We start from the raw sequence: 18,175 nt of genomic DNA, 5'->3' as shown, positions 1-18,175 counted from the left end.
CGTCCTTCTTTGCAAGGCTGCTCTCACTGAGTTCTTCTCCCAGTCTGTCCTCATGTCCAGGGTTGCCCTGGCCCAGGTTCAGCACCTTACACTTGGCATTTTTGAACCTCATTGGGTTCACCTGGGCCCACTTCTGATGAAATGAAAATCACAGAATCACAGAATGGAAGGGACCTCAAAAGATCATCGGGTCCAATGCCCCTGCCAAAGCTGGTTCCTTAGATCAGGCTGCCCAGGTAGGCATCCAGATGGGAAAATATTTATTGCTTGAAAGTTATCAGCATTGGATTTCTGTAAATCCTGCCACAAATCAATTCATTTAATCTCAAGTCCACTGCAATTTGAAATCTGAATGATTTGAGAAAAAAAAAAGATCAATACTTCAAACAGCAAAGAAATCTTATTTGAAAATAACTTTAAAGAGCTATGAATGCTCTTTTCTATAATTAAATTGTGATATGTTGCCACAACGACACTTTACATTCTAAAATTATAACAGACTAATTAACTGTTGGAATAGCTCAGCAAGGGAAGTAATAAACATTATCATTTGGGACCTTTAAATCAGCCTCACCATCTTTTAAAGTCATACATTGCCAGTTAATAGGTTTACTTCAGCAACCACTGTGTGAAGTGTCTAGTTTGTGGTAGGTAAAGGCCAAACAATGACTGTAACAGTCTTTTTATGGGAAGTTGTTGGAAGACTTTCCATAAGAAGGAAAGAAATCCCTCGTGTTTCCACTGAAGACTGCATAGGTAATGGTTTGCATAGCAAAGCAGTCCTGACAACCCCAGCCTGTTTTCTGCTGTAAGTTAAGCACAAGTGTGAACAAGGTCTTGGGAAACTGATAGCACTATCTACTTGTTGTGTAGACAACATCCTGTCAGAGACCAAATGAAACTCTAAATTACTTTGGTCATTATACAAGTGACCTTTCATTAAACAAGTATCCTTTTACCTAAGCAAAATTTCTGTCTTGTATATCATACATAGGAGACTGGCCAAGTATCTTTTTAAATCACTTCATTTTCAACAGCTGCCTCTTGTGTCAAGATAGAGACATCAGAACAGGTCAACATGATGAGCTTAGATGTTCAATTCTCATCTCAGGAAGACTGAGTGCCCTGAAGGAATCACTGCCTTCAGCAATAGAATTAAGGTTCACATATTGATATAAACCCTGGGTTTCAGACATTAAACAGAAGCAAGCTAAGGATCTAGATTTGCCTACTATGCACAGTAAATAAAGTTTCTTCTAGGTTTTTCTAAAATTGTTTTAGGAGAAATGATAACAATCTGCTCCCTTATATTGGGAGTAGTGCTAGTATGAAGTGCTACAATACAATACAAACAGTACAACACAAATTGCTTTACCAAAAACAATATTTGTGCTCTGGAAAGAGCACAGTGTGTTATTGTGGATTGCCAGCCTCTCAGCGATAAGAGCAGCATGAACTCTTTATCCAAACCACAAATAACTAGAAACATAATAATAAAAAGGCTAGATGCTTATCTCTGAACAGATATTACCCATTCAGACCTACGTTTGCATAGGTTTTAGTTTAGACTTCATGCTGCATAACCTTGTATTTAGCATGCCATAGCTCAGCACATTTCCCATTTCATCATATCAGACTGACATCTAAAGATAAAAAGAAACCAGCTGAAACCTTCCCCTTATGTTAAAGCTTCTAGTAATATTCAGAAAGATTGTAAAAGGACAGTGTATTATTCTAGATTCCTGGTCCAAGTAGTACAATCCTGCAAACCTAGCTCTCCATGGAAAATTTTTGTATTTTGTTTTAGTCTATGGCTGTGACCGGACTCCACACCACAGTCCACATGAACCTGCACTAAAGCACACAGAATAAACTACTAACCTTTTAACTACACCACACTGAAGCCAGAGCTTACAGCTTCACCTCTATTCAGGTGAGCCCTCACTTGCAAACATTTCACAGTGCACTGCAGGCACAAAATTAAGCTTAGCCCAGAAGCATGATCTCACCACTTGGCTTTAGAAATACTGCTAGATTATTAAGCAGGATGATTTTTATGAAATCTCTTAAGAAGATTTTCATGAAGCCACAGGAATATATTCCAGAAACTTCTCACAGGAGGCATTTGATTTTTTTTCTTTTCTTAAGGAAATTCATTCATTAGGATTTAAGAGAATTATGAAAAAATATATATATGCATGAGGACAGGCATTGCTAGCATAGCATGAAAATACTTTGCTTAAAGCAGAAAGTAGCCTCAGCTTGATAGGAACCTTGGCTTCTACCAGGCTGCATTTGGAATTGCAGCTCAGGATGTTTATACATACTAAGAACCAGTTTAGATGGAGATGAGGTGGCCCAGGATTATCCCAGGAAGACTCAGGTATGACTGTAAAGATGAAAAAAAAAAGAGCAGCTAGATAAAAATCTTGTCTAGTACCAGGCACACCCCAGAATTCACAACTCAGCCACCTTTCTTAAAAGAAGACCAGTGGTGATCCCTGCCCAGTTGCATCAGGCTCTTTGAATAGAGCCATCTGGAGTGAACATGACCTGGAGACATTGTACTGGGTCTGGCTGGGACATTAACTTTCCCTGCAGCAGCCCATACAGTGCTGTGCTCTGCACTTGTAGCTAGAACAGCAGTGGTATCACACCAGCGTTGTGTCTGCTGCTGAGCAGTGCTGGCACAGCATCAGGACTCTCTCTAACCCTCCTGAGGGGTGGGTAAAAAAGTGAGAAAAGAAATATCACCAGGGCAGCTGACATAAACCAGCCAAAGGGATATTCCATACCATATGGTGTCACACTCAGCAATAAAAGGTGGAAACAGGAAGAAGAGGAGAGGGGTGGGCTCTCATTGTAAAAATGTTGGTCCTCCTCTCAAACACCAGCTACATGTATTGAGGTCCTGCTTCAAGGACATGGTCGAGCATCGCTCATTTGGGGGAAGCAGGGAGTAATTTCTTTCCTCTGCACTTCCACATAGCCTTTATTTGTTTTTCTCCCCTTTCCCCCTTTCCTTTTTTTTCCCCCCTTTAGTTAAGTTGTTTAATTAATAATGATCTTTCCTTGATAATAATTTTTTTCTCCTTCAATTAAATTATCCTTATCTCAACCTGTGAGTTTTTCTTTACTTCCTCCCCTCCTCATGTAAGGAGGGGGAGTGAGAGTGGTTGTGGTGCTTAGCTGCCTAGCGCAGTAAAACCACCACAGACATCAAGAATAAAATCTTGTGAACTAGCAAATACTGGTTTAAGCAGTAAGTCAAGCTGGACATCAGCATAAACCTGCTTTACTCTTCTGTAAAACCAACATTTGAATTTATACTCGAGATGGGGCAGTTTTCTAGCCTAATGGAGGCAGCAGACTGTGTCACATGCAGACTAGATCTGAGGAAAGGGCGGTATGTTTCTCTTGGATCATTAAAGACTTCAGCTGGAGCTGCATCCCACAAAGAACAACCTAGACACTTAAAAATTTTGTAAGGCAAGAATGAATGACAGTGTAAATGGCTGTCCCTTTCTCCAAAGGAACTGTTAGTGAGGACTTCCATTGCTTCTTCAGCCAAGTAACTTGGTAATGGCATTTGTGACCATTAATTTGCGCATCCTGTTGTTGTTTCTAGCACTTGAAGTTAAATTCAGGAAACAATCAGCTAATATAATCAAGCTTCTAATGAAAAAAGTAACCAATGTACATTGAAATAGACCACAACTACCTGTCAGAAATTAGTTTATTTCTGTTTTCCTTCACTCCACCATAATTTAAATGAAGTGTAAAACGTTTTTAAAGTGTTATAGAGGAAGTCACCAAAGTGAGGCAAGATATTCCTAATACATTTAGGACTAAATGAGACCAACATTTACTGAATAAAGCAGGACACTTCTATGGTATTGAGATGATTAAAGATCCACTGGAAAAAAAAAAAAAAAGCATTAAGTCTGTATTTCACATTTTGTATTAATGAGGTTTTAGAAACTGGGAAATTAAGAGTATTTTTCTGCCCATTTAAATGAATGAACAAGAGCCATGGGAGGATGGGATGGGAGGGCATGTCTTTCTTGACACTTTTTAAAAGGGTTGAGCTATTTATGTGTCATCAGGGAAGCATTCATTGATTTCACATAGATGAGCTGTGTAATGGGATTCAAAGCTTTGCAATTGTAGCCACCAGGTTAACTGTGGGTCATTAAAGGCCAAAAGAATCATCCACTGGAACATCTTCAGCAGTACGTGAAGCTAGCTTGCATCAGCAGTACAAACATCAGAATGACCTTTTTTTTTTTTTAAATCACCTCTTCCAAAGGAGTCCCAAACTGCAGTTTATAGGATGGTCCCTCTGAGCTTTCTACCAGGACCAAAAGTCACAGGGAACAACCACCCAAATAAAGCTATACCAGTTTGCTACATGCCAAAACCATCTATGGTAGCACTCAAGTTAAAGAATTTGTATGACTCAGAAAACTAATTATGTAATTAAAATTTTGCACAGTGCCTTGACATTCTGTTCTATTGTATGACACATGAAAATTACCCAGTTTGGTATAGCTCATATTTCATTAGTACTTGCTGGATTTTCTAGCTATCTCTATTTGCTATTACACATGTTTTAGGATAAATTACGAAGTCTATTTAAATTTTAAGCAATGGCTGCAGCCCATTCAAGACCTCTTTCATACCAGGAATAAAGGGATGGTGGAAGATGCTACATCACCCCTGCTAAGGTAAATGAAACAGGAAGAACTAGTCTAATCCATATGAACATGAGCATAGTCAGTGCTTTATGCAGGTTAAGAGAACGTAAAGGTTGGCAGACTAGTAACAAATAAGGTCAAAAGAAATGAAGAGGTCACTCTGCCCCAAGGAGCAGCTGTTCCTGAATCATTTCAGGCAAATTGATCTAAGTAATTCTTGAATTCTTTCAGCAATGGATATTCTCTACTGGTATACTTTAATGCTTCCCTATCCTCTACAGCATCTTGTAAGGATACTTATCTGCCCATGGTATGAGGAACCAACCAAAATAATCCTGAAGAGTTCTAGATGATGGATACAATGTTGATTTGTCACTCCCAATGTTTTACTGAAAGGAAATGAACCTAAAGGTCTTTTGGTGGATATAACACCAGAGTTGTCAATAGCTTCTTGCTGGGACAGATAACAATGCAACTTCTATATTATTTTGCTCTCCTTTTGCTAAGAAATCTCGAGTTTTACACGCTGTACGTGGTATTTTATATTGCCTGTGTACTTCCAAAATACTTTGAACTTCGTGAGAGCGACACCCAGTGGTACAATGTTTGTTTTCCTGCTTGTAGCAACATATGCCAGATAAATCTGCTTGCGTGCTTCCAAATTTAAAGTCATATTCATTTCCATGATCCTGTAAGCAACATAAATATTAAAAAGAAATGCATTAACTGAAGTCTTCAGACTGGAATTCCTGGAGTAGAATATTTAAATTATTTTAACTTAGCTGGATAAATGACCTGTCAGCACTGAGAAAAGCAAAACACTTCACTGCGAAGGAATTTGTGGATGCCTAAAAACTCTGAAGAACACATATTTAGCACCCAGTTATGATAAGTCTCAGCTTTTTGGTTTCCAATAATATTTTAGGGCAAACATCTCACACAATTCTTGAGTGAAAGTATTCATGAAATGACTAGATGCTCTGCTGGGAGTTGCACGGACTCAAAACAGAAATCTTCAGTGAGGCACATTATTTCAGACCCCCTATTAAGTACTATTTACTTTGACATATGCCCTCTTCCTGCCTTTCCAAGACTCAATCTTGAGTGAATACCTGCTGCTTTCCATTTTCTGACAAATCAGATCACAGGAGAAAGAAATGTCTTTTTTTTGTTTGTTTTTAAATGAGGACTGATGGATGGTGGTAGTATGGACTGCAGCTATAAACATACACACACTCATTCATGTTACTGTTGTATTACCCAGAACAAGTTTTTCCAATAATTGTAAATTAAATCAAGACACCAAATAAGTGTCCCTACTGCTTTCCAGCAGTATGATACTGCATCATCCCCTGGCACAATGCAGTTGACAGCTAAAACCCAAAAAGCTAGCAGCTTGCACAAGTCATGCCACTCATTCAACAGCCCAAAGCCAAAAGAGTTACTCCTTGCGGGGTTCAGTTTCTTTAAGAAATACATTGTCAGGTAGCTCCAATATGCACATTTACTGCTTTACTTTCCCTCATTACCATGTTTACCCAAGTTGTTGTGACAAACATTAAACAAAAAAAAGTAGATCACTGTTGAGATTTTTTCCTGAGGTCCTGCAACACGGAACCTAACAGGACAAGTCGGGGGCAGGCTAGAAGGGCTCAGCATCAATGAAAAGATGCTGATGACTGCATGCCATGCTGTGACTGATCTGAGGCTTTAATATTTTTAAAAACTTCATATATGAAAAGTGAGGCATTTGGACTAACATGGAAATATTTTGCCATTCCAATAAGTTATAACCTGTAAAATTGCGTGCCACTTATGTTTGCTTTATACCGAAGCTTTATTCATCATTTTATTTGCGTAAGTAGAATAAATGAATAGACATGCCCAATCTCTTGGTCAATTTCAACATTAGATCATAGTTTAAACATTCTTCTCTACAGAAGGATGGCAGAAACGTGCCCTGTCTAGCCCTTATTTTTTTAATAAACATTTTACATTTATATGGAGAATATGGTTCCATCTGAGTACATACTCTGGAAACGGGGGGTCCACATAACAGCTTAAGATGACACCAGGTCAGGGTCTGGCTCAGCAGGCCAGACTGGCAGAAGTGATTCATATTTCGTGTTTCATTTTTTCTGATCTTGGTAACTTATCCCATTGAGGACATATTCAATTACAGGGAAAACAACATCATCCCTGAACTTATGGGAGGACATTTTCCTCTGGCTTGGCCTCCAATTGTTTGGACATACAATTTTTTTGCAAGACAACTAGAGAAACCAAAATGAGTCCTGAACTTAGAGCAAGAGTCCGGTTTTAAGGTCATAGCAGAAAGCGAGATGAAACAAATCCAATTGCACCTTGGCAGCAGCTGGAGACTCAGTCTACCATACCAGAGGACAGGCATCTTCTGATCTGTGTGGTGCTGCTGAGGTCACTGAGGATCTAATTCTAAATCTAATTTCTTTTGTAAGGAGGAGAAAAGTGTTCATATGTGGTGAGCCCAAGGCAGAACAGGGCTGTGTCAGGCAGGAGGGGAGAAGCCACATGCATTGAGCGGCAACCTAAGAAAGCACTGGAGTAGAGACAGAGCTTGTATCACAGGCATGGTCTTACCAGTTTTAAAAAGCAACAGCAAAACACACTAAGGTATTTCTCCCTCCCCCCTTGCACACACCTGAGGAAGGTGTTTAGTTGTTCCTGTATTTTGTTTTACATACACCAAACCTAGATATATTAGAGCCATCTCTCACACAACTACGTGAAAATAAATCGCTCTTCCATTCTCCACATACACTTGTAAATAATTGGAGTGGTTGTGTGCATACAAGTGACAGCAGAGCTTATTTTCTGCTTCCATCTGTCTACATTAATGTTGTGCTGTATAAGCAGAAGTGAATAATGTCTGGTAAAACAGGTATGGGATAGTGTCACACAGATCATGCTTTATGCACTCTTGCCTTCTGCTTTTCTTCCCTAAGTCAGTATAATAGTGCTAGAGATCTGAATTTACAACATAAACATAGTTCAACATACGTGAAAAACATTTGCTTTAAAAGACAAAATTGCTGGAGCAATTTTAAATATTTTTCAAAAGCTAAAGCTGCTCAGACAGACAAATCTTGTTTTGACATGCGCCCCAAAAATAACCATGGCAGACTCAGAATTTACATCTACATAAAGAAGGTTAATGAACCAGGCAAATTGTGCTGCACAGGAAGCAAATGCCAAATATTGCTCTTAGCTCTTTCTTGTGAGTCAGTGGCTGCTGCAGGAGCAGGGGTACTAAAATAAATAGGGCCGCATACTCAGTGCAGTTGGAACACTCCAAAATGCCATGAAGCTGTCAGTCTGCATGTCAGAATCGATGTGCAAGACTGTCAGTAGAAAGGCAGGATGAATTTGGAGCTTTAAATAGTCACCATCTTTTACAGTTATTTATTAGCAGTAAAGGTGGCCTATCTTCCCTCCATATCACTGCAAATGATGCTCTTTATTCAGAACTACATTGTAATTGCCTTTTCATGTGAAAGTTGTAAGTAATACATAGATATTTGTCGGAAAAAAAATCTTAGAGGTGACAAAAGAGTACAGGTTATTTGAATATGCTCAGGCCTCCCACCCAAGATTAAATTTAGAAGCAGTAACTTTTTGGGGGGAGGAGTAGGGACACAATGATTAAGGAATAGTTTTAACTGATACTGGATATTGACAGAAATTGAAGATATGCAATACAGCTACCTCCACCAATCCATAAGTTTTCTACAAGTCTTCCTATGGATCTTCTATAGCTCCAACTTAAATTACTCAATTTAAGAATAAAACAAATTTAAGCTGACAGAGGGTAGGTTTAGGTTAGATATAAGGAAAATTCTATACTCAGGAAATGGTGATCCCAGGCTGCCCAGAGGAGCAGTGGGTGCCCCATCTCCAGCAGTGCCCAAGGCCATGTTGGATGGGGCTGGGGGCAGCCTGGGCTGTTGGGAGGGGGTTGAGGCTGAGTGTGCTTTAGGTCCCTTCCAACCCAAGGCATTCTACGATTTGGTGATCCTAACTTGAAGAAAATTCAAGTTAAATGAGTGGCCACATCAAAAAAAATATTTCTAGCTGACTTTGAACAGTGCTGGATGCAGGACAAAATAATTCCCTTCTACCTCAGTTGATACAGTCTAAAAACTCTTTTCATCTACTAAGCAGAAAGTTATGGTGCTGCATCTGAACTTTTCTGTAGGTACCAACATCCATGAACATCTACATAAATACAAGCAATCCTGTTCCCAGAAATTGCTTTGGGGTAAAATTACATACAAAGAGTAAATTCCCATACATGCAGGAGACAATATATTGAATGCAAAGTAGATGGAATTCAAAGATGAGAATTTTAGGACTAAAAATGTCTATGATAGCTCTACACATACTGATTTTGACTATTCAAAGGTTTGGGGAATGCGGGGAAAGAAAACTTATTTAAAGTACCAAACAGCTCATCACTTTCACAGCATAACTGCAATCTTCTTCCACAGACTACTGTGAAGTGTGCATTACCACAAATATTTACAAACACCTTCTTACTGGGGTTTCAGAAGATAAATTTATTCTGAGAATGACTCAAAAACTCAAATGCGAGTTGGCTGCATCGTGAGCTAGACCATCTCAGACAGACAGGGCAGAATCTCTGCAAAAGTGATCACGCTGGCAATGTTTCCTCATTGCTGCCTTTCCCTGCCTATTTTCTGGTAAATTAATCCCTTGTTTAAAATGTGTCTGTTCAATGGAGAGTATGACACACCTTTGTTTTCCTTGCCTCCTCTATTTGGTCTTGAGATTACAATTTAATTATGCTCCAGAGAAAATGGCATGAAATAATTTTCTGGAGAGGACTACAACTATCTGTTAAGACAGAAATTTGAACGTGGGACTTCTTTCAATCACTGAGAAAAATACTGTGCACATCCACATCCTCTTTTCCACAGGAGATGTTATCAGTTGTTAGTTTGCCTTCTAACACACAATTGCCCTTTATTTATTTAAAAAAAAAAAAAAAAAAAAAAAAGGAAACATCCATCGTTGTCACATTGAAATAACCAATATCACAGCGGCAGCTTCAGCCTGAAACTTCGGGGGAGATTTAAAAAAACATAGTCACATGCCTTCTCTGTAAAGAATATAGACACGACTTCCACATGCCATTTAGGTTGTAAGGACAGCTCTCTTTACCCCATGTCCCCGGTTTAGTTTCCAAGCTATGGGGACACAGATTTTGCTGGCATGTGCTGCCACCTAATGATACGGAAACCATCTGTCTAGACGGAAAGGCAGAAGTGTACCAAAACAGGGTGAAACTGCAAGGCAGGCTTCACAAACCACTCCTCTGAAGTGCGCAGTTTTTCTCTGGGACAGTAAGTGACATATCAAGTATATGTAAAGAACTAGAAAAAGTCAATGATAGATTTCACCTCTACTTGCCTCCTGCAAACCGTGGGTAGAGAAATATTTTTTATGTTCATATACATCATCTCACATATCACCTGATGACACTATACAGATACACGCACATTTTATATGTACATATATCATACTTTCATCTCATAGGGTCATTACTTTTTAACCTGATTCTAACCAGACTGATTCTAGCCAAAAGGTGTCCCCACAGCACCACAGAAATACCATTAGGAGGTATCCTTGTTGAGCACTTAACAGCTAGGAAGGCTACTTAGTACCCATATCTCAACTTTCTATCCCCTCACTGAGGAAATAAACCAAAAGATCTAAGTAGAAATAACTGAGATCAAATCCACATATTCTGTTTGCCAAAATCCTGCAACAGCTTTTCAGATAATTAGCACACAAAAGCCTCCAATATCATCCAGAAATACTAAAAGAAAACCTACAGCCCAAACCAAGAAGTTACAAAGCCCAAAACATAATTGAGAGGAAACCTTGTCACCCAACCCACATTTCACAACCCCTACCTGTTGTGTCCTCAAGGAAGATATAAGAAACCCCAATCTGTACGCTCATAAAATCAGCTCCACAAAGAAGAAAAGTAATAAATAAATATATGCAATGACCAGCAGCTGCCCTTAATAACATTTCAGTAATATTTCTATCTTTTTCTTCCCAAAAGGGGATACCTTCCTGCCTCCTCTTATATCACATTCCTCTCCATCCCCATAATGACTATCACGTGCTGTCAATTACCTTCAATTAATTCAAGCTGGTGGTAGCCTCCAACACCATCACTTTCTTCTCCTTCTACTTTAGAAGCAGAGATTATGGATTGAATGAATTGATTGAATGATTGAATGATGAATCCTGAACTGAAGAAGTAGCACAAGTGTGTAGAAGGGGAAGGAGAACAGCAATAGCCACACAAGCTTTAGGCACAAAAACTAGGAGAGGAGGAGAAGTCTGTGCTAAAAGAACCCACAAAGCTTTTCATTAAGTCTAAGGCAAAAGCTTGTCAAACAAGCAGGGACTTTTAAACATATCATGGGCTGGTTTTCTGGAAAGAATAAAATAAACAAATAAAAACTGAATTAAATATAATTTGTAAAACAGTGTGCTTTTCTCACCACAGACAACTGGAAGGGTTTGTTTGGGTCCAAAGCCTTTTGCTTGTTTTGATACCCTGATTTCCACTTACTGACCTGATGATACATTGTGTGACTTGCAATTTTTGCCAGTGTTTCAACAGACAACAAAATCAGTTTCTTTGGAAAATGGAAGAAAAACAAACCAAACCCTACAACTTGATAAAGCCTGAAATAATCACTGGGTATACTGGCTATATTTCTGTTGAAGTTCATGCATTTGTTCTTGTGAGTTAATTTGAGGGGCAAGCAAAGAGTGGGGCTTGCTTAGAAAGACCCACAGTGTTTTGGCAGGTCTAAAACAGAGCTTGACACAGTGTGGTGCTCTGCAGCAGCCTCTGATCCACTCATCTTCCCGCTGAGCTTGTTCCTGCCGACAGGCCCCACTGTGTTGGTTCAAAGATGGAAGGAATAAATCCATAAACAACCCTGATGTCTCCTGCCACATACAAAAAAAATAAATAAATAAATGACTTAATGCCTTTTCCAAATTCATAAGGCTTGTGAAAGCACAAGTGGTACAATGTCTCAGCTGTGTCCCTTTTAAACGGTTTGTGTTGTCTTAATCATCTCTACCTCTCGCTTGTGCGAGGGATGTCAGGGCTTCCTGACAGCAGCGCTGATCCGAGCACCACGAAGTTCCGTGTCACTGGCTGCAGCCAAACTTAGGACCAGCCCTGGAGGTGTCTGCCTGTGTAGCTGCAATTTCCTCGTTTGTGCATGGCATGGCTGAATTTCAGACAGTATGGGGCCTTTTGGGAAGAAGAGAGGAATGACTCATCTGTGTATAGTATGATAACTACATGAGTGTTCTCATTTAAATAAAAAGAAATCAGGCAGAGCTCTCAGAGTTTCTTATAAGGTGTTGTACAATAAGGTTTAGGGAAGGCTGCTGTGCCTCCTAGTGCTGTAGTAAGTACTGGGACCAGACAGGAGCTGGCTGACTGACTATATTCATTGCAAGTTGACAGAAAGAGAAAGCACAGCCCAATGTATTGTCACTAATCATTTATAGCAAGGAACTCTTGGCTGTCTTAATGCTTCTTTTATTGTTTAACTGGAATGCCACAGTAGCAAAGGCCCTCTTGTTCTAAAAACTATGGGCCCCATCATGTTGCAGCATCCCCTCCATCAGCTGACGGGAACATCTCATGAGAAAAAAGCAGGGGCCTGCTTCTAGCATCAACCCTAGAAACAATTAGTGGTAACACATTTCTCAGAACATTCACAAATTTTTGTTCTTTCCCCTTTCAACAATGTGCAACACTTGGGCTTCTGCGTTGCCAGTACCAGCAACAGAGCTCAAGGTGATGCTTTTTTAGGGTGGCCAGACACAGGTGATGGTCAAGGCCAATGAGGGTCAAGGAGGCACAAAAAGAGCTTGAAAGCCCAAGAAGAGCATTGTCCAATCACTGTGAGCATGGCTAGCCAATGGAAGCATAGATATGACTGGAATTCGGGATGATTTGAGGGAGTGCAGGATATGGCCGGCATTGGTTGCAGTTCTCAGAGTGCAAAATTTAAAAAAGGGACCCGATCCTTTAAAATTAAAATATGTAAGATAAGGGGTGTGCAACTATTCCCTCAAATTGTCAGCTTTGATCAGCACTCAGACTTTGGCTGTAATGCATATTAATGAATAGTTTATATTTTAAGGGTAGCTTTAGAAAGGACTGCAGGAAACTTCCCTACACCAGCTCCTACCTGTTGGTGGTCTCATAGGCCTGGGGAGCCTGAGTAGTTCAGCATTAGGGTGCAGTCTGTGCACCATGAATTCAAGTCTTCTCTAAAACTTTTTAAAGAGAATCCCTGACAATTTTCTCCCTTATTATGTCTTTCTGAGTGCAAACTGTCACATCTCCTTGCAGCCAAATGTGTAAGTATGTAATCCACCAGGACATTTTTGATCTGTTCAGAAGCTGTCATTTTTTAGAAGTCTTCACCGGACTTGCTGCCATGCTGTGGATGACCACGTTTGGATGTGTCTGAATGGGGAAATCATCGACACTTGAAGCCAAATTTCCCAGTATGCTCAGATTTACTCAATATTTAGTGGCCAGGAAGGGCCAAGAACCTAACATTCTTGTCACGCTGACTGACTGGATCCTTGGTCTGCCGCTGCAGCTGCAAGGACATCACCCCTGGGAAAGGGCCACATGCTGCTCCTGTGGTGTATTCGCTGTTGGGTAGAGTAGTTGGTACAGTCAGAGAGGAGTTGTATCGCTTTGTCAAAATCCACGGATCTTTTTGCTTATCATAACCATGCTTCATTAGTCAAAACGATACACAGTCTTTAAGAAAAGGTCCTCAGTTCCTGTATGGCAGGCTACTGCGTAATAGGGTGCCTCAGGGTAGAATATCAGCATTTTTCATCAGTATGTCATGTACTAAATCAAGCGTGTTTCCCTGTACATGGGCCAGAGACATAAGAAAGAATATAAAATCATAAAATTGTAGTACAAAAGATGATCAAATGGACAGCATTGGCCTGTGACTGAGGTCAACATTACAAGGTTAAATTAATCCAGCATAACATGTACAGCAGCTGGAAAATGTAATTTATCTTGCTGCAGTACCTCACTTCAGCACTAGTATTAGTATGACCAGGTAATAAACTGAAGTGATGGAAAACTAACCGCATATGTTTGCTGGGTGAGGTGTCAGCGAGACTGGCTGCTGAGCTGTCTCTTTCCATGGCTCTCCTGACACTGCTGGTGGCACAAACAGGGCACAGCAAAATACAGGCAAAACTGAGCAGGAGGCAGGGAAAAGTAGTGACCAGTCTGCACTTTTCCATGGCAGCATGAATTTAAGATAAAAGACAGGGACATGAAGTTGTGAGATTGGGATACTTCATTTTAGTTTGTTTCAGACACAGACTGGGCGGATGATATCAAGTTACTTAATTTCCTCATTTCTAGATTCCCAATTTAAAATCAAGGGACATATATGTGCTCGAACAGGGTAGTTGTGCTTATTTAATTTGTTAGGTGAGGGTCATATAAAATACATTAATATAAACTAAAATACACAGAATAAGTTTTGCCCATTTTCTTTAATTTTTAAAAACAAGTAAGCAGATGAAATCTTGTGCCCTTGAACACCAGAGTCTTTCTTTGTGCAAAACATTACATACATTGTTGTTTTTTATTGTATTATTTTAAATAATACTGCAGATACTTCAGAAAAGGGCAATACTGTTTCTACCACATAAAAAAATGATCATGATATAGTTGTTTTCTGCATTTTCCTCCTCCATATTGTTTAAAAAAAAAAAAAAAAGAAAGAAAGAAAAAAAAAAGGAAAAAAAAAAAGAAATCACAAATACTATTAGGAATTTCGCCCTCCCACAGCCCTCCCCACAAAAAAAGAAATATATTTTAAAAAATCAGTAGTGTTAAACAAGTCAGATATTAAACGCACACATTTACAAGCACAGAACATTAGCAATACCGTGTAATGCTTTAGACCATGCCAAACCATATGTATGTGTATAAAGCTACAGGTAAAATGGTTCATAGCAGCATAATAGGAAGCATATTTCACACAAGTACATAGTTCCTGTGGAGATATTCAGATGTAGACAACAGTTCAAAGTACTTTGACAAGCTATAATGCACAAGTCAGCTTTTTTTTTTTTTTTTTTTTTTTTTTTTTTTTTCCTGCTACAGCATCAAATGTTCTGATTTAAAGGACAATCCTGACTTGTCTGGGATTTTCATTTTGTGTCTAATGGGTGGCCAGTTGAAGGCTGTGTGTTCCACCTATTGGCACATTTTGCTATTTTGCTGTAAACATTCCTGAGGTGTCCTGATTCCAAAAGTTAACTTCACTGAAATCAAGACTAAAACATAACCTAAAAAGGCATCTACATATGCACATCCTTCACTGATAAAAAAAAAAAAAAAAAAAAAAAAAAGGTTGATATTTCCTTGCAGAGAGAACATAACCCATCGCAAGGTTCAGCTGTAGTTTTGGGGCCTTAGATTCTGGTGGGTGCAGAGAAAAAGGGACATTGGGTTGGAAATATTTATCACTTACTAGGACTTCCAAAGCTTTTTATTTCTAGGTTTTGGAATGGGTATGTTTTCAATGTCGATATGCACCTTGCAGTTGCTTTTTTTTTTTTAAGCTATGTAACAGCCTGGAGTTTTAATTCTGGGAGCATTTCTCTTCCCAAAGTGGCAATGGGGCTGTGATTTCTTTAGTCAACTCCTGTTCTGGATGTCCACCTGAAGACTCCCTCTGAGGGGGCCCAACATTCACAACACGGTGGCTTTGCACCTTTATAAAGGCAAGCTCCTTTAAAACGTCCTCTCCTAAGCACCTAGTGATAGAGACATGCAAAGTCAAGCAGGACTTGGAATATTTGAAATGGAATTGTGACAGAAGGTTTTAGACACCAAAACACAAACAAAGTGAAGTGAAATGAAATAGGTCAAATTGATGATGTGACTTGAGACAAAGTAATTCTATGAAAGATGCTTTTTTATGAGGTCTGATAACATAAGATCACAATGAAATGCTGACCACATGTACAGCTCGATGTAATATTAGGAGGTACTTAGTGATTTCTAGTGATCTGTTTTCCCCCTTGGAAGGCCAGCAGCCACTTCTTTTTCTAATAACTCCAGTTGCCTGTATTTGGTGATTTTGAATTACAGAGAGGACAGCAGATTTTATGACATCTCTTCTAAGGTTTCTTAGGCTGGTTGTCTCTCCCCATCAAATACTGTGCACTATAGTACAGCATTCCTTCACAGGTTTATCATACAACCATTAAATGAAAAACAGGACAGGAAAAATTTAATCTTCCAGAATAAACAATAGTTTGGGATATTGGCAGAAGAAAAAAGACCAAGAGACAGTCTAGAGATTTTGATATTTGGAACTAACATTTGCATACCTCATGGTAATAATTTCCATCAGTTGGATGTACATCACAAAATCTCTTCTCATTTCAGAGGGAGTCGGTTCATACCCAATGGAATAGAAAGGCCTGATATCAAAAACCTATCCTGATCCTTTTGTGAAACAGAGAAGTCACAACATCCTTGTCTTAATTCCTTCATTTGCACAATACATAAATTACCTCTTGGAACTCTGCTAGAGGTTAAGGACCAATTACCCTAGTGTTCCACCAAAAAATTCCTATTCTGACTTCAGTGCAAACCTCAATACCATTCAGGGTAAAATCAGTGCCAAACCTGAGAATATTTAGAAAGTACTTTGAAGATAAGAAAAGTCATATAATGCTACACAATGACATTACAGGATCCTTAATTTCTCTTAAGAGGAATGAATATATGTAGACAGACAGATTGGCAAACAGTTAAAGAGACAAAGACCAAATGTATGCAGAGCTCTAAACTTGTACTTTTTTTCCCTCACAATATCTCCATATATATAGAGTGACCTTGATCTCCTCCTGTTATACAAACATAGACAAACACATTTCACTCCAGGGGATGGGAAACGTCTACAAAAATGAAGCACTGGCTATCCTGACACTAATGAAAATGAAAAAAAAAAAAGCTGTAGAGGTCTCCTGAAGCAGTACAAGTCATCTTAGAGACCACTAACTTACAAGAAAAGCACAATGTATACCTCTTAAAAATATACATTCTTAATTCAATCTCCAGAAAAACAGTGACTCAGAAATGGGGCTGTTCCACCACTTTTTCAGGCCCATTGCAAGGTGAAGGAAAGGCAAGAAGAGTGGTGCTTCCTGTTGGCTTCACAAAACGTGCCTTGAATGGAGAGCTCTGTTAGGTGCAAAATGCAGTCGTGCATCTGATCTGGCCCAGAGGAAAGGGCAAATCACAGACTGGTGCAAAAGCCACTGTCCCCAGGTGGTAAGGCTCCCACTGATTTTGGTGCACTTTGGATACAGCCCACATTTAGACACTAATAATGCAACAGCAGTTACACGTCCTCTGCCCACCCTCTCACAGTTTCTCCCAATATAAACAAAAGGACATTCTGGTCCCCTTTATATACATACATTAAAAGCTGAAATGGTCTGAAATGCTTAGAGATTAGAAGGCATATATCTATACAACATCACATCTGCTGGAAATCTAAGTAGAAAAGCTTTACACACATTTTACAGGTCCCTCTAACTTCTAAAAAACATTTACTGAAATTACCATATTAAAAGAAGTCATCACTAACATACCATATAATACTATTTTTTTCTTTTACATAGTCATTACTTATATAGTAATTTTTTAAAAATCACTTTTAAACAAGTATACAATTTTCACTTTAAAATTAACTGGTTAATAAAATTTTGTGCAAAACAAGCCAGCCTCTATAATTAAGTGAATTTATTTATTTTTATACAAAAAAAATAGTTCTTTCAGAAATGTGTCTCCTTTTCTGTAATGGCTGAAATGGTGCCATCTCCTTTCAGTTTGGCGTCGCAGTCATTTATTGCAGCAATGTAGGATCTTCCTCCAAGTTTCCCTCTCATTTTCAGATCCGAGCTAGGTGTAATCAACTTCCTGAATTTCTGCAAAATTCAAGAAAATGGAAATCATTATCTTTTTCTTGCAGACATGCATTTCCTAAGTAGATTGACTACAAAACTCCTTTCTTCTGCATGTCTGCTTCTTCTCATTTTCCTGTTAGATCCATCCATAAAACTGTATGCCATACAGTTCTTTTCCTATCACACCAGACTAAAGAATAGAGAATGAAGGTGAAAACAAAGTCAAAGTGAATTTTCATGCTGATTTAGAGTAACAGTTCCTTCCATGAATAAACTCAGCAAAATGCTCCAGGTGAGGCCTGCTATATGTGTACATTTTGTTTCTCATGGCAGTCAAAGCATATACACTGAAAAAAAATAAGATAATGCCAAGGCAGTATTGTGTTAGG

The 18,175-nt window shown here is 39.0% G+C and overlaps 1 protein-coding gene and 1 long non-coding RNA gene across 8 annotated transcripts in view; both read right to left on the bottom strand.

Moving 5' to 3' along the window:
• Nucleotides 1-10,810, bottom strand: part of LOC106018974 (uncharacterized) — a 54,821-nt gene extending 44,011 nt beyond the window's left edge. For all 3 annotated transcript variants that reach the window (XR_002404867.4, XR_001193428.5, XR_002404868.4), the window contains exon 1: nt 10,673-10,810. This is a non-coding gene — a long non-coding RNA (uncharacterized lncRNA). The remainder of the gene's footprint in view (nt 1-10,672) is intronic.
• Nucleotides 10,811-14,329: 3,519 nt separating this feature from the next.
• SLC6A11 (solute carrier family 6 member 11) overlaps nt 14,330-18,175 on the bottom strand; it is a 151,716-nt gene continuing 147,870 nt past the window's right edge. For all 5 annotated transcript variants that reach the window (XM_027467744.3, XM_038185725.2, XM_027467743.3 and 2 more), the window contains one exon: nt 14,330-17,807. In XM_027467744.3, the coding sequence (XP_027323545.1) occupies nt 17,655-17,807 (153 nt within the window). In that variant the 3' untranslated portion in view covers nt 14,330-17,654. The remainder of the gene's footprint in view (nt 17,808-18,175) is intronic.

Source organism: Anas platyrhynchos, chromosome 13, assembly GCF_047663525.1.
Source record: "Anas platyrhynchos isolate ZD024472 breed Pekin duck chromosome 13, IASCAAS_PekinDuck_T2T, whole genome shotgun sequence".
NCBI lineage: Eukaryota > Metazoa > Chordata > Aves > Anseriformes > Anatidae > Anas > Anas platyrhynchos.
Note: the sequence above shows the minus strand (reverse complement) of the source record. Positions and strands in the feature narration are given on the sequence as shown.